Consider the following 14,485-nt stretch of genomic DNA (forward strand, 5'->3'; position numbering starts at 1 on the left):
GCCTCAACGCTCCGCTTCCCCCCCCTCCATTGCTGGGTAATCAGGTGCTGGCGAGCGGTGCCCGCAGCACAAGGAGCGCTTTATGGCCGAGCACAGCGGCTCTTTGTGCAGGGATACGCCCATGGAGCCTGCCCACAGCGGCACTCCTCGCTGCTAGGCCCCGTGTGGGGCTCAAGACCTTTCCCCTCCCTGCAGCCTGCCCTGTGGTTGAAGGGGCTAAAAGCCATTGGGCCCGGCCCAGCTGGGAGCCCCACTGCCCTCTCAGTGCCTCATGGGGCTGAGCATGAGCCAGGCCTCACCAAAGATGTTGATCACGGAGCAAGGACACCCTCCTCACAGGCACTTTCCTTTTATTGGATAGGTATGAGGTGTGGGGAGGCACAGCAGGCTGGCACAGATAGGCCCCCTCCTGCTGTAACCCCCCCAGCATGGCTTCTTGATTCCTCCTGGCAGCATCAGCAATGGGCAAGGGGTCTTCTATGCTCTAACAGCCATGAGCAAGCATGAGGAATCCTACGATATCAGCATCTCCCACCTTGGAAGGACCCACTGAGGCCAGCTCCCATAAATGGCTCTAACAGGACGATGGCTGAGGTCTGATCCCACTCCATCACTCCCTGGGAAAGAGCCACATCTGCCTCCAGCAGAGCCATATATCAAAACTCATACTGGGACACAAAGGCCGTGACCTTGAAGATGTGCTTGCCCAGCAGCACCTTGCGGGAGAACTCGCTCATCTCCAGCTCCACCTCTAGTGTGGCTGGTCCCACCACCGGGCTGCTGAGCACCAGCTCTCCTGTCTGCCGGTCTGATCGCCGCACAGCAAAGACACCCTGACCCCTTCCACCTATGATGGCGAAGCGCAGGCTGTCACCCACGAAGCGGGTGGTGGACATCTTGAAGAGGACGCGGGGCACGGTGCGGTTGGCCTGGAGTGGCAGGTAGTGGAAGGAGATGGAGGTGGCGGCCAGGCGGCAGGCTCGGCTGTCCGTGGGGCAGGGGTTCCTCTCACACTGGCTGCCGGGAGACAAGGGAAACCACCACTTGTAGGATCATAGAATTGTAGAGCTGCCACCCACCAGTACCCCCATGCTCTATCCTCTTGACCTCTAGCTTGTACTGATAGTGGAGGTTGCCACAACCCATCTTGCACGTGGCTTTTTTGAACCTCATGAGGTTCTCCTGGACCCACTGTGCCATTTGGCTCTTTGGGAACAGACTGCTTGCAAACAAGCTTATGGAGACCACCAAGCACACTCAGCACCTCCAGCCTCATGTTCTGTGATGGAGCAACCCAAGGAGGCCACATCCAAGCATGCCCAGCCTTGGAGAGGTGTCCCTGGGCTGGGCATGGGATCTGGGTGCAGATCTGCAGCTCAGAGCTGGGATGCTGCTCTGCTTGGGTTGCTGCAAGAGCTGTGCCAGGACAGGGGGAACGAGCCAGCAGTGCACAAAGCAGTTCAGTCTCACAAGCAGCACTGGGGGGCGGGTTGCATGTTGAATTGTAGCCAGAAGCACCACATAAATGTACAGAGGAGGGGAAATGGCGTCGTTCCCCCCTCCAGGTCCTGGGCACCAGCACTGTTGACATTAGATTAAAGCTCTAGCAAAGCCAACCTGGAGCATGCCTCCCGGATAGAGGTGCTTTGCTCTGGCTGCAGCCCTGAGCACTGTGCACCGCCTGCATAAAGCCCCCTTGTATTTGGGTGCTCTCACCCACTCCTGCAGCCACCAGCATCCCAAACCCTTTGGAAAGGGGCATCCTGCAGCGTGCCAAGCATGCTGCGTGCGACAGTTTACTGCCAGCACTCTCCTTGCTCCCCTTGGATTGTGTGATATAGCACATATAGGGCCCATCTCCTCCCTAAGGTGATGGCACAATACTCACAAGCTGGAGGTCTTGACATAGCTGGTGTTGTGGCGTGGTGGGGGGCACTTGGGGCGCACGCAGCGGTGACCCCCGAAGGTGTTGATGCAGAGCTCACCGTGGGTGCAGTTGTGCTGGCTCCCAGCGCACTCATCCACATCTGCAGTGGCAAAAAGGGGGTGAGGGGCTGGCCATCCTCCCAGCCGTGGGGTTCTTGGCATCCCTCCTCTTACCCTCACAGGTGTTGCGGTCAGCATGGAGCACGTACCCCGGTGGGCAGAGGCAGCGGTAGGAACCAGGGAGGTTGAGGCAGTCGTGGAGGCAGATCCGGGTCTGGGGGTTAGGCTGGAAAAGCTGGCATTCATCCACATCTGGGGAGGCATAGAGGGGATGGATGGGGGCTGAGGTGCCCCTGTCCCATTGTGCCTCATCCCTCCTCACACCTTGTACCTTGGCAAACACCTCCTGCTCGCATCTGGAAGCCGGCATCACAGCTGCAGTGCCGTGAGCCCGGGCGGCCTTCGGCGCAGCGGGGCTGGCGGCTGAAGGATGAGTTGCTCAGCGTCACCCAGTCTGCAAGAAGGACATGGGGAAGGATGAGATGGTCGCAGTGTGGTCCTACAAGCATTCCATCCCCCTCCATGCTTGGGTGCATAAGGCACCTGAGCCCAAATCTGAGCCTCTGCTGAGCTGGGGATGGGTTTGAGGGCACCTACAGGCATAGACAGGGCTCTGGCAGCTGGCTCCTGACCAGCCCCGTGGGCACAGGCATGTGTAGCTCTGGTTGCCATCCACACAGGTCCCACCATTGGCACACGGGTTGCTGGAACATTCATCGATACCTGGAGAGAAAGAGCTCATAAACACTGCGAGACCAGGGGCAGGGAAAGCCAGTCCTGCCTCTTCCTGCCGCCCAGCCATGCTCCCTGTGCAGTCCCACAACCCCGAGCCCATGGCACTTCACTTCTGCAGAAGGGCTGGGTGCCGCTCCAGCTGCGGTCTCTCCGGCAGGTCCGTGACTCCGAGCCCACCAGCTGATATCCAGCGTTGCAGATGAAGTGAACATCATGGCCCAGCCGTGAGCTCCGGCCCAGCTTCCTCCCGTTCAGGGGCACCGCCAGCTGCGGACAGCTGTCTGTGGATGGACAGATGGACGTGGCTGAGGATGGGAGCCCACCCCTATCCCTGGGTTGGAGCCCAGGAGGGCTGAGCTGGTGTGATGGGGATGCTGAGCGTTACCGTTGCGTTTGCCAGCGAGCCTCTGGATGTGGCTGTGCAGCACTGAGAGCTGCTTCTTGAGGCTGCGTGTGCCCTGGAGGTGGGCAGCCTCCTGTGCCGACAGCAGCTTCTGCATCTGACGCACGGTGCTGAGCACCTGCTGGGGGCTCAGGCACTCCTGGGGGAACACAGGGCCCTCCCCATCACCCGCTGGGCTGGGCTGGGCTGTGTCCCCTCCCATGCCAGCTGGGCTGCTCTGGGCTCATCCCTCTATCCCACTGCAGGGTCTGCCTTTCCTTCTGCATCTGTGCCAACCTCAGCCCCTCTGCCTGCTCCTATATCAGCACCTGAGGTGCCTGAACCCCCCCAGGTGGCTCTAACACCCTCCCCGATAAGGAAAAAATCCCAGACCACCTTTTGTCCATGGTCAGCCCTACGGGTGACCCACCCGTGCCCACTTTGGGTGCAGGGTCCTTACCTGGGTGCTGACAAGGGCCAGCTGCAGGATGCACAGGGCCACCCAGCCTGGCAGCGGGATGAGCATCGCGGCAGGGCTGGCTGCAAAGACAAAGACATCAATATTCCATCCTGCCCCTCACCATCAGGGTGGAACCAAGGTGCTTTTCCCTTCCCCACCCCAAGCTCTTGCAGCCACATCACCCAGAGACCCCCCACAACCCTCCATACAATGACATGGCACCGTAACCACAACGTGGCACCTCCCCACAGACCCTTACCCACAGATCTGCTGGATTTCAGGGGCTCCGGGATGTTCCCCAGCCCAGCTCAACCTCCTTCGTTCTCTCTCTCTCAGCCTGCTCCTCCACTCACCGGGATGTAATCTGTGTGTGCCTGCATGCCTGAGTGTTTGTTGTTTTTTCTCCTGCCCAAGCCATAGGAAAGTTTCCCCTTGGCACCCGCGCCGGCCTCTCCCTTCCCTCTCCACAGATCAGAGGGTTTGGGGCCTTTTATGTCACACAGGCAGCAGATGCTGGCTTTCCCTGTGGCCATGGCGTGCTGCTGCTCACATGGGATGGCTGGGGCCAGGCAGTGGCTGTCACCGTGCTCACAGCCTCACCGGTGCACAGTGCTGGTATAGGGCTGATCCAGGCATCTACCAAGCACAGGGAGGGCTCTGAGACCAGAGGTGGCTTTGAGGTCTGCACTGGGTGGGGGTAGCTGGGCTGCGTTGGGTTAGAGTCAGAGTCGGCATCAACATTAGCATGAGGGATAACATTAGGGTTAGGGATAGGGTTAGGGTTAGGGAGGCTCCAGCGTTGCCCTCATTGCAGGAAGGCATACAGAAGGGACACAGGCTGCTCTCTGGGCTGCGCTGTGAGGGGCTCAGATCCCTCCCCATCCCAAATGGCACAGCTGGTAGAGGCTCTGCAGGAAACCCATGGGCTACACTGACCTTTTGCTTTGGAGACTCACGTGTTGCCCTGTGCCAAGGGACCCCCAAGCTGGGACAGAGCACTCGAAGCAGAGGGGGTTCCTGCCCAACCCCAAGCATCCATCCCACTGTCACCCACCCCATATCTGCGTTGCCCAGCTCGCTGGAGCAGGAATTTGGCCTTGTGCCCACAGCTCCCTCCCCAGCAGTGTGCATTACCTCCCCAGCATGTTTAATTCATGGAGCAGGAGGAAAACAGGCAGCAGAGCTGGGGGATGATGCCCAGTGCTTGCAATTCTGACCCCATTGCAGTAGTGGGGCTGGGACTGAGGGGCCCCCCGAGCTGCCTCCACCGCCTGGGACTGTTTTGACAGAGCTATTACTCACCCATCAACCTTTTGTTCAAGCTGACCAGCAGCGCCTGTCTGAAGTCCTGAATAGGATCAAATCTTGGAAGCAGACACACAGGCACGCAGGACTGGTTCGTCCCTCCCCAAATCCTCCCTTCCCTCCCCAGTCCTCCCTTTGGTGAGCATGGAGGACAGCGGGGGTCTGGATGGTCGGCTGCTGGTTCTGCTGGCCTGCCTGGCCTGGAGGGTGGGTGAGTCGGAGAAGCTGTCCCCACTGGCTCCGGGACCCCGAGGTAATGGGAAGAAGGTGTGTGTGTGTGCGTGGGGGGGCTTTCTGCTCACTAAAGAGGGGCTAAGGGCAGCTGGGGAGCCCTGAGCATCGTTCCCAAAGGGATAAGTTGGATGTTCTCCTGCCCTGTACCTAAACAGGTGCTCCCCAGGCAGGCAGGGGGTGATGGGGTGGTGATGGGGTTGTGGATTTGGAGATGTGGGGATGGAGATGTGGGGCTGGGGGGCTGGTGACAAGTGCATCACGATGAAGGCAGTGCTGTGCCAGACCCCCTCCCCCAGGGGAGTGGGTGCATTCCTGGCAGTCTCTGCCACCCCCTATCCCCTGTCCCCTTTGTGCTCCTGTCCCAAACTGCTTCCTTCACTCCCCTCTGTCTCCATGGAGACCCGGGTGCCTTCCCATAACCCAGGCTGCCGCATGGGACCTGCAACCAGCTCGGCCCCATCCCCAGCTGCCCCTTGCCCTCCGCAGCTCTCAGCGAGAAGGAGACGTTCCTGGTGCTCTCACTGCACAACAAGCTGAGGAGCAAAGTGCAGCCGCCCGCAGCCAACATGCAGAAGTTGGTGAGTGCCCCAGACCCAGCATTCATCAGGGACTGATCCTCTGAGGTCCCCAACATCTTGTGGTGGCCCTCAGATACCCCAGTGCTTACCCAATACCCACTGATGGTCACCAGTCGTCTCCTGGTTGTCCTCAGTCATCTTTTGGTGGTTCCTCATCTTCTTGTGGTTGCCCAACATTCCCTGGTGGTCCACAGTCATCCCCTGACGGTCACCCAGCACCCTGTGGTGGTCCCCAACCATCTACCAATAGTCCCCAACCATCTCCTCGTGGTCCCCAACCAATCCTTGTTGGTCCCCAGTCATGGCCCAGTTGTTTCCATTCATCTCCTGATGGTTTCTCAACATCCTCCCTGATGATACCCAGTCATCTCCTGTTGGCCAACCATAGAACCAGTAGAACCATAGAATGGCCTGGGTTGAAAAGGACCAAAAAGGACCTCAAAGATCACCTGGTTCCAACCCCCTTCCACAGGCAGGGCCACCAACCACTAGACCAGGATGTCCTAGTCACGTCCTGCTGGTCCCCAGGCAACTTTCAGTTGTCCCCAGTTATCCCCTCATGGTCAGACATGTCCTAATGGTCCCCAGTTATCTCCTGATGATTGCCCAATGTCCTCCCTGGTGGTCCCTGCCCATCTTCTTGTGGTCCCCACTCATCCTCTCCTGGTCAGTCACGTCCTAGTGGTCCTCAATCAACTCTCAGTTGTCCCCTGTCACCTTCTTGCTGTCTCCTGGTAGTCAACCATGTCCTGAAGGTCCCCAAACATCTGATGGTTCTCAATCACCTCCATGTGATCCTCAGTCACACTTTGGTCTTCAGATACATTCCAGTGGTCCCCAGTCATCCACTAATGCCTCTGGTGGTCACCCAACATTCCCTGCCCATCTGTTACATCCAAGTATTCCCTGGTGATTCCCAAACACCTCCTGCTCACCCAACACCCCCTGGTGACCCCCCACTCAATTCCTGCAGTCCCCAACCACCCCCTTGGTGCCTCCACCATCTCCCATTGCCCACCAGTGCCCCCAGCCCGGTGTCCCAGCAGGAGTGGAGTGAGGAGCTGGCACAGCTGGCGGTAGCACGGGTGGCAACCTGCCTGGAGGGTCCCAGTCCTCCATCAGCCCCACAGCTGGGCTGGAGCGAGGCCTTGCTGCCGGTGGGAGCCGGGGGCTTCGTCGAGCTGCTGGAGCGCTGGTTCGCCGAGGGCCGACGCTATGACTATGGGGCAGCACGTTGCGCAGGTAGCGCTACCTGCCGCCATTACACACAGGTGGGATGGGGACACGGGGGGACAGGGGGGTGGGCAGGGGGTGTCAGAGGGTGACGGTGAGCCTGTCCCGTAGCTGGTGTGGGCCACAGCGGGGCGGCTGGGCTGCGGCAGGCAGATGTGCACAGGGAGCAGGGGCCGGAGCCAGGCATTCGCCTGCGCCTACTCACCTGGGTAAGCCGGGGCTTAATGCTGAGTGAGGTGCCCACCCCTCTATGGGCGCTGAGCTGGGGGCTGCATCCCACCTCCCTCCCTGTGCAGGGGGAACTGGGAGCTGGATGGAGCCCCCATCGCCCCCTACCAGCACGGACCCTGGTGCTCGCTGTGCACCGCCGGCCTCTCCGGCTGCTTCAAGTCCTGGGACCACAGTGGTGGGCTCTGCGGTGAGTCCCTGCAGCCCCCAACCCCCTGCCCAGCCCCACCAGCCCCCTTATGGCCTCCTGCCCCCCGTGTGTTTGCACAGAGGTCCCCAGGAACCCGTGTCGCATGAGCTGCAGGAACGGAGCACACCTCAACGTCAGCAGCTGCCAGTGCGTCTGTGCACCCGGGTACACGGGGCGCTTCTGCCAAGGTGAGCTGTGCACACAGTGCCCATGGAGGACACACAGCGAGCTGGATGCAGGCAGCACAGGGCCTGAGCAGCCACACATGGCAGATCACGGTGTGTGTGGGTGAGTGCAGTGCATGGGAGTGCATGATCGGTGCTGTCTGTCCATGCACAGTGCAAAGCATCCATGTGCAAGCTCAATGCATGCATGCTTGGTGCAGCCCGTGCATGTGCAACGTCAATGCAGTGCATGCACATGCTTGGTTGCTGCTGCATGTGCATGAGCAGAGTTGGTGCTGTGTGAGCATGGTTAATGCAGTGCATGCTTGTGCATTGTTGGTGCTGTGCATTTGTGAGCAGTATTGGTCGGTGTGTGCATGCATTCACCTGGTCCATGCAGTACCTATGGCCTGCTCTGTGCATGGTGCATGTGCACGGCTGGGCTGCTCACTGTGTGTTCTGGGACAGAGCTGGCTGCCTTGCACAACGTGATTCCTCGTTTCTTTGGCAGTGCGGTGCAGCGTGCGGTGCCTCCATGGGAAGTTCCGGCAGGAGGAGTGCTCCTGCCTCTGTGATGCCGGCTATGGCGGTGCTGAGTGTGGCAGTGAGTGGGGGCTGTGCCCGCCGGGGGGTCCCTTTGCCCCAGCACCCACCTGTGCCCCACCTGTGCCCACAGCCAGGGTCCCATTCCCATTCCACGCCTGTGATGTGAGGATCGATGGCGACTGCTTCACTATTTCCCCCGAGGCTGACACGTACTATGGGGCCAAAGCCAAGTGCCAGGTGAGCTGGGCCCTCCCAGAGCACCCTGAAACCCCAGAGCTCAGTCCAGGGGCTTCAACACTGGAGAGCAGAGCACAGACTTGAGCTGCTTCCCTGGCTTCCCTCCAGGAGAAAGGGGCGATGCTGGCCCAGATCAGGAGCCAGAAGGTGCAGGACATCCTGGCCTTCTACCTCAGCCGCCTGGAGAGCAGCAACAGGGTGATGGACACCGACTTTGACACCCGTAACTTCTGGATTGGTGAGTCCTGTGTGCTGCTGAGGGGTGGTGCGGTGCTGGGGTGCTGGTGGACATCCCATACCTTGAATGGAAATGCCCTGGAGGACATCCCACCTCTCTAATGGACATCCCACTCTTCTCTTGGACATCCCACCCCTGTGATGAATATCCAACCCCACTAATGGACATCCCACCCCTGTGATGAATATCCAACCCCACTAATGGACATCCCACCCCTGTGATGAATATCCAACCCCACTAATGGACATCCCACCCCACTAATGGACATCTCACCCCTCTGGCTCTCCAGGTCTCACCTACAAGACATCCAAGGCTTCGTTCCGCTGGGACACGGGAGAGCCTTCTGCCTTCACCAGCTTTGCTTTTGGGCAGCCGGACAACCAGGGGTGGGTGCCCATCTCCAGCTCCTATAGGAGGCTCAATGACCTCTGTGCCATCACCCTGCCCCTCTCCTCTTCCTCACAGCTTTGGGAACTGCGTGGAGATGCAGGCAGCAGCTGCTTTCAACTGGAACGACCAACGCTGCAAGACCCGGAACCGATACATCTGCCAGTTCGGTGAGCACGTAGCCACAGCCCTCGGGTCCCCCGTGTGCACAGCAGCACCCTGATTCCACTTCCCATGCAGCCCAGGAGCACATCTCCCGATGGCAGCGGGACCCCTGAGCAGGTATCTCCAGGCTGTGGGACAGATGTGGCACCGGGACCGGCAGAGAAGGGTGTGTGTTGTGTATCAGCATCCCAAAGCTGCTCCTCGCCTTCCTTGGGGCAGGGAGATGCAGTGAGGTGCCAAGGGCTGCGCACTGCAGGTTCCTCGTGGCCGGGATAATAAAGCCCTCTCTCCGGGATAATAAAGCCCTCTCTCCGTTTGGAAGAGCAGCTCGTCCTCTTTTCTCCCATCTGGGTCCTTCTCCACCTGGATCCCGACACCTCCAGCTCCGATTTATGAATTCAGAGGGTTTTTCCTCCCTGTATCCCGACACTCTGACCTTGTCCTGCTCGGGAAACTGAGGCTCGGGGCTTTCCCTGACCGCGCACATCTCCGGGGCCGTTCTCTCCCCCCGGCTGCGCGGTGGTTCGGGCCGTTCCCCCTGTCGGATCGGCGGCCTCGTGGTACGGCCCGGGGAGGTGCGCTCGGGTCGGGGCCGGGGCTGAGGACGGAGCCATGAGCGCTCTGAGCGGTCGGGACGGGTGGAGGTGTGAGTACGGGGATGGGGCTGTGGGTACCGGGATGGGGATGTGGGGAGCGGGCATCCAGCAGCTGGGCTGTGCGCCGGTACCACGATGCTCCTGTGTTGTCCTCCAAAGGGGCAGGGTACCGGCATGTCCCCACCAACCCCCGAACCAGAGATGTCCTCCCCGATGAAGGTGCTCCCCCGCTATATGTTCCTCCCCAGCAGACAGACATAGGGATGTCCCTTCATCCCATCATCAGATGCTTTCTATGTCCTGCTCCCACGTCCTGTCCCTGCCCTGGACGGTGATGCTCTCCAGCACTGAGATGTCCCCAACACCATCAACCCCAGGACAGGGATGTCCTCCAGCTCTGGGATCATCCTGCATCATCATCCCCTGTACCAAAACAGGGATATCCTCTGCTACTGGGACATCACCATAATCACCCAGTACAGGGACATCCTCCCAGTACCAGGATGCCCCCATCACTCCCAGGACATGGATGGATGGATCCCCTCCAGTACTGGGATACCTGGTTCAGGGCAGGAGCCCCAGCACAGGGCTGGTGTCCTAGGGGTGGTGATGGGAAGAAAGCAGTGGGCAATTTGTATTAAGACACCCCATATCTGGGAGCAGCAAAGCACATCTGGAGCAGCTTTGGGCCAACAGGAACCACCTGCTGGGGTTCCTGCTGGTGAGTCTGGGTTTTTCCATCACTCACCACCCTGCTCTTTCTCCCTGCAGATCTGGACGTGGCCAGGGAGGCCAAGCCGAGCCGGGTCAGGTTGGGCCAAAAGAGGCCGCACAGCAGCAGCCTGTACCCGTGAGTGCCAGTGCATGGGCTCCTTGTGCATCTGTGGGTCCCCATGAGCAGCTCCTGGGGGGTCCCGACTGAGCCCCAAACCCACCTCACTGAAGGGTTTGGAGGTTTCTTCTCTGATTCCATGAATCTTCTACCCGTAAGAAGAGCTCCATGGTTTTTCCGATGAGGTACCTTAGCGGACAGCCTGAGGGCACAGCTCCCCTACCCACGTAGGGCTGGGGCCACCACCGGCAGCAGGACGGGTCCCCATCCCTGGAGAAGGTCCCACCCCTGGGGCAGCTCCCCACCCCTGGCTCTTGGGGGTCCCCCATTCGTGCTGGGTGCTGCCAAGAGGTGATGGCCTCAAGTTGTGCCAGGGGAGAGGCTCAGGCTGGGTACTAGGAACAGATCCTTCTTGGAAAGAACACTGGCACAGCTGCCCAGGGATGGGGAGGAGTCACCATCCATGGAGGTGTCCCAGAGCTGTGGGGTTGTGGCACTGAGGGATGTGGGCAGTGGGCATGGAGGGGTGGGGTGGGGATGGGCCAGGGTCTACCCTGTGGATTTTGGTGGTCTTCTCCAACCTTCATGACTGTGTGTTTCTATGCCCCAGAGTCAGCACCGGCTCTGTCTTGTTAGAGAGCTTCTGGATGGAATTAATTGCTCTGCCTGTTGCCATGGCACTGGGGCCGCGTGGGGATGCGGTGCTGGCAGGGCAGGGACCATGGTCCCAGTGGCCACTGGAGCGCAGCAGCCATCTCCCATCCCATGGGATGCTATGGAGCAGCTCTGGGTCACGCTGCCAAGCAGCACCTGCACGTGGCGATGCACTGACCGTGCTCCAGACACAAACCCTCATCACAGGGATGCAGCAGGAGGGTGATGCAGCCCTGCAGTGCTGCAGCTGCTGACTTCTTGTCCTCCATCCCCTCCTGCAGCAGCACCTGCGACCTGGACTACAACCTCTATAGGGATGACTTCCCATACCGGTGAGTGCAGGGCCATGATATGGGGGTCCTGGTGTCCTCATCTTCTGCCCTATGGGAGCACCCTTAGAGGGATCTTTGGTGCCGTTTTGTGCCCCCGCAGGGTGTATGAATACCAGAAGATCCCACCCCTCATTAACCGCATCCCCGTCAAGGCCAGGAGAACACACTCCAGAGCAGGAGGCACGAGCAGCCCCAGCCCCCAGCACGGGGCACGGAGCAGCACCAGCTCCACGGGGACGCGGATAAAACGTGAGTGGGACGTGGCGGCCCCGGGTACCCGCAGGGTGCTGGGTGCTGATCCCATGGGACGCTGAGGGGTCCGGTCCTGCAGTGAGAGCCGAGGAGCTGCATTCCATCAAGGGGGAGCTGAGCCAGATCAAGGAGCGGGTGGACAACCTGCTGGAGAGCCTGGAGCGCATGGAGCAGCGCAGGGAGCGGCTCTCGGGTGAGGGATGCTGCCATGCACAGTCCAGACCCCATGGAGACATTTCCCATTCCCTCATCCCCTGTGGGTGCTCCACGTGGGCACCATGAGCCCCCACTGTCTCCACAGGGTGCAAGGAGAGTGAGAAGAAGGCAGAGGTGGGCTCAGCATCACCGGCCCCACTGGGAGAGGGCTCACGAGGCACTGAGGGGAGCAGAGGGGACGGGCACAACATTGACAGCACCGAGGAGAGCACAGACACGGAGGAGACGGTAAGGAGAGGAGAAGCTGCACAGCTTCACCCGCATCAGGCTGTGGGTGCAGCCCAGGAACCCGCTCTGTGTTTCCCTTTGCAGATGAAGGCCCACACCTCGGACCCTGAGCGCAGCCAGTAGTGGGGATGCTGGAGCCCCACAGCTCCTGCCCCAGCTCCGCATCCCTTTGGAGGCTCCCGGCAGGTGCCAGGCTGGTGCCCAGTGCCCACTCCCTGCACTCACATCCCCACCACCAGTGGCAGCAGCCCCGTGCCCCAAGTTGGCCAGCCACGGTGAGAGAAGTCTTTGTGTTCGAGTGCGCGTTGGTTTATCTTTATCCCTCCTGTTTTGCAATGTCAATACGTGGGGAGGGGAGGAGGGCAGAAGCTCCACACCCCAAAGGATCATTAGCCCAGAGCTGAGATCCGCTGTGTCCCCACTCACCTCCCCTGTGGGTAAAGCATCCCACTGACCCCTCCATCCCATAACAACACAGGCCAGATGTGCTCCCCATGCCGGACAAAGCCATAGTGCTGTCCCTGCTGGGCAGTGGTGAGGACACAGGTGGCCACACATGATACCACCAGCACAGGGCACCCAGCACCAGCGGGTCTCTCTTAATGGTGTCCTAATGGTGTCTTAATGGTGTCCCCCACCATAGCAGGGACCCTGCTCACCTCTGCCTGGGGAAGTTGAGCCTCCATCCCTCTCCCTACATGTCTATGTGCCCCATTTCAAGGCCGTTCTCCCCTCGCTGGCCCGAAGTTGACCCGTAGTTCTGATTTGCTCCGGCAAAAGAGTTTGTTGTGCTGGAAAGGAAAACAAGCAATTCATCATTTCTATCTCTTTTCTCTGGTTCTTGGGTGTTTGAATGGGGGCACAGAGGGTCAGCTCCATATTGGAGCTTTGTGGGGGTCTCAGCAGCTCCAAACAGGCAGAACTCAGCAGAAAAAAGAAAATACAACCCATTTTATTGTACAAACTCAAAACGACACAGCACACAACAGTCCCTTCTGCCAGCCCAGGGCACCACGGGGGCAGTCACTGAGGGATGGGGTGGTGGTGGGGTGTTGTGGTGTCTCCAGCAGCACCGGGGGCAGCTCTGGGGGGTCTGTGGTGGCATCCAAAGCAGTCCAGGGGGGTCTGTGTTGGTCTCAGGCAAACCCTGAAGGTTCTGGATGGCACTGGGGGTGTCTGGGTCTCAGCAGCAGTCCTGGGTGTCTCCAGGTAAGGCCTGAGGGGTCTCCAGCACCACCATGGGCAGCTCCGGGGGTCTCCGGTGGCACCGAGGGCGGCTCCAGCGGCTCCCCGTTGCCGTCACGCCCCGTCCCGGCGGCGCGCAGCCCGCAGCAGGCAGTGCCGTAACACGGGGTAGATGCGCTGACACCCCTCCACGCCGAGGCGCAGCGCCGCCCCCCAGCCCTCGGTCTCCCCGCCGCGCCCCCCGCCCAGCACGGCCGACAGCTGGTTGAGGGCGGGCAGCAGCGCCACCGTCAGGCGGGCGGCGGCCCCGCGCTCCTCGTCCTCCCCGGGCTGCAGCAGCCACGGCCCCGCCGCGGACCCGTGGCCGTGTGGGAGCGGGGGGCGGCACAGCGCGCAGCCCACGGCCAGGTCGTACATCTCCACCCCGGCGTCGGCCAACGCCAGCGACGCGGCGCTGATGGCGGCGGCCAGCGCGGACCCCCCGTCCTGCAGCAGCAGCGCGCTGACCGCCAGCCGAGCCCGCGGGTACCGGGACAGCCGCACCGCCGGCTCCAGCGCCTCCCGCAGCGCCGCCGCCGCCTCCCGCTCCGCCTCCCGCTCCGCCGCCCCCCCGGGCCTGGGCCGGGCCCCGCGGGCGCAGAACGGAGCCCGTCGGAAGTCGCACACGAGCCGCCCCGCTGCCACCGCCCCGCCCGGCTCTGCCGCCTCCCTCGGTCCCCAGGCGGCGCACAGCACCTTCGTGCCGCCGCTCAGCTCCACGTACGCCGAACCCTCCGCCTGGCTCAGCAGCCCCGCGCGGGCGAACAGCGGCCGCAGCGCGCAGGGATCCCGCGGCGCCGCCCCGCTCTGCTCAGCCTCATCATCCCCATCCCGGAGCTGCGCTGCCCAAAGCTCCGGCGGCTGCGAGTCCTCCGGGCCGTGCAGGCGGCGGTGATCGAGCGGCATGGCGAGGGGGGAAGCGGGACGGATGGAGGAGGAGCCCCGGCTGCTCCGCTCCGCCCTCGGCCCCGCGGGGCAGCTCCGCAGCGCCCGAGCTCGTACAGCGGCCGAGAGGGGAACGTGGGGAACCATAGAGCGGCGAGGAGCTGCCCTGATGTGGGGTGTCAGCAGCCCTGAGGGACA

General features: G+C 61.3%; 4 protein-coding genes across 13 annotated transcripts; 2 read left to right on the forward strand and 2 right to left on the reverse strand.

The window, feature by feature from the left end:
- Positions 1-333: 333 nt before the first annotated feature.
- LOC107319114 (fibulin-7-like) lies at positions 334-3,899 on the reverse strand. The gene is made up of 9 exons (XM_015873741.1): positions 3,823-3,899; positions 3,564-3,643; positions 3,107-3,263; positions 2,832-3,002; positions 2,584-2,709; positions 2,318-2,440; positions 2,101-2,238; positions 1,889-2,027; positions 334-1,017 (listed from the first exon to the last, which is right to left on the reverse strand). The coding sequence occupies exons 2-9, from the start codon at positions 3,627-3,629 to the stop codon at positions 657-659; spliced, it is 1,281 nt and encodes a 426-aa protein (XP_015729227.1). The 5' UTR covers positions 3,630-3,643; positions 3,823-3,899; the 3' UTR covers positions 334-656.
- A 1,086-nt stretch (positions 3,900-4,985) lies between these two features.
- LOC107319104 (C-type lectin domain family 18 member A-like) lies at positions 4,986-9,391 on the forward strand. 9 transcript variants are annotated; one of them, XM_015873708.2, is made up of 12 exons: positions 4,986-5,121; positions 5,589-5,680; positions 6,727-6,951; positions 7,025-7,122; positions 7,210-7,331; positions 7,412-7,519; positions 8,007-8,099; positions 8,172-8,278; positions 8,387-8,516; positions 8,806-8,902; positions 8,982-9,073; positions 9,144-9,295. In XM_015873708.2, exons 1-12 carry the CDS (start codon positions 5,013-5,015, stop codon positions 9,179-9,181), a joined length of 1,311 nt encoding a protein of 436 aa, XP_015729194.1. In that variant the 5' UTR covers positions 4,986-5,012; the 3' UTR covers positions 9,182-9,295. The 9 variants fall into 9 exon arrangements, with proteins under 9 accessions (XP_015729194.1, XP_015729188.1, XP_015729187.1 ...); XM_015873702.2 differs by having other exon boundaries at positions 8,806-9,073; positions 9,144-9,391; XM_015873701.2 differs by having other exon boundaries at positions 8,007-8,278; positions 8,806-9,073; positions 9,144-9,391.
- A 216-nt stretch (positions 9,392-9,607) lies between these two features.
- Positions 9,608-13,002, forward strand: LOC107319135 (RNA-binding Raly-like protein). Of its 2 annotated transcripts, none has more exons than XM_015873773.2 (7): positions 9,608-9,714; positions 10,436-10,514; positions 11,432-11,482; positions 11,583-11,731; positions 11,814-11,927; positions 12,036-12,178; positions 12,263-13,002. In XM_015873773.2, exons 1-7 carry the CDS (start codon positions 9,681-9,683, stop codon positions 12,299-12,301), a joined length of 609 nt encoding a protein of 202 aa, XP_015729259.1. In that variant the 5' UTR covers positions 9,608-9,680; the 3' UTR covers positions 12,302-13,002. The 2 variants fall into 2 exon arrangements, with proteins under 2 accessions (XP_015729259.1, XP_015729260.1); XM_015873774.2 differs by having other exon boundaries at positions 9,678-9,714; positions 10,436-10,681.
- A 107-nt stretch (positions 13,003-13,109) lies between these two features.
- Positions 13,110-14,455, reverse strand: EXOSC6 (exosome component 6). The gene has a single exon (XM_015873759.1). The coding sequence runs from the start codon at positions 14,432-14,434 to the stop codon at positions 13,478-13,480; it is 957 nt and encodes a 318-aa protein (XP_015729245.1). The 5' UTR covers positions 14,435-14,455; the 3' UTR covers positions 13,110-13,477.
- Between the last annotated feature and the right edge of the window lie 30 nt (positions 14,456-14,485).

This window comes from Coturnix japonica, chromosome 11, assembly GCF_001577835.2.
Source record: "Coturnix japonica isolate 7356 chromosome 11, Coturnix japonica 2.1, whole genome shotgun sequence".
NCBI classification, from domain to species: domain Eukaryota; kingdom Metazoa; phylum Chordata; class Aves; order Galliformes; family Phasianidae; genus Coturnix; species Coturnix japonica.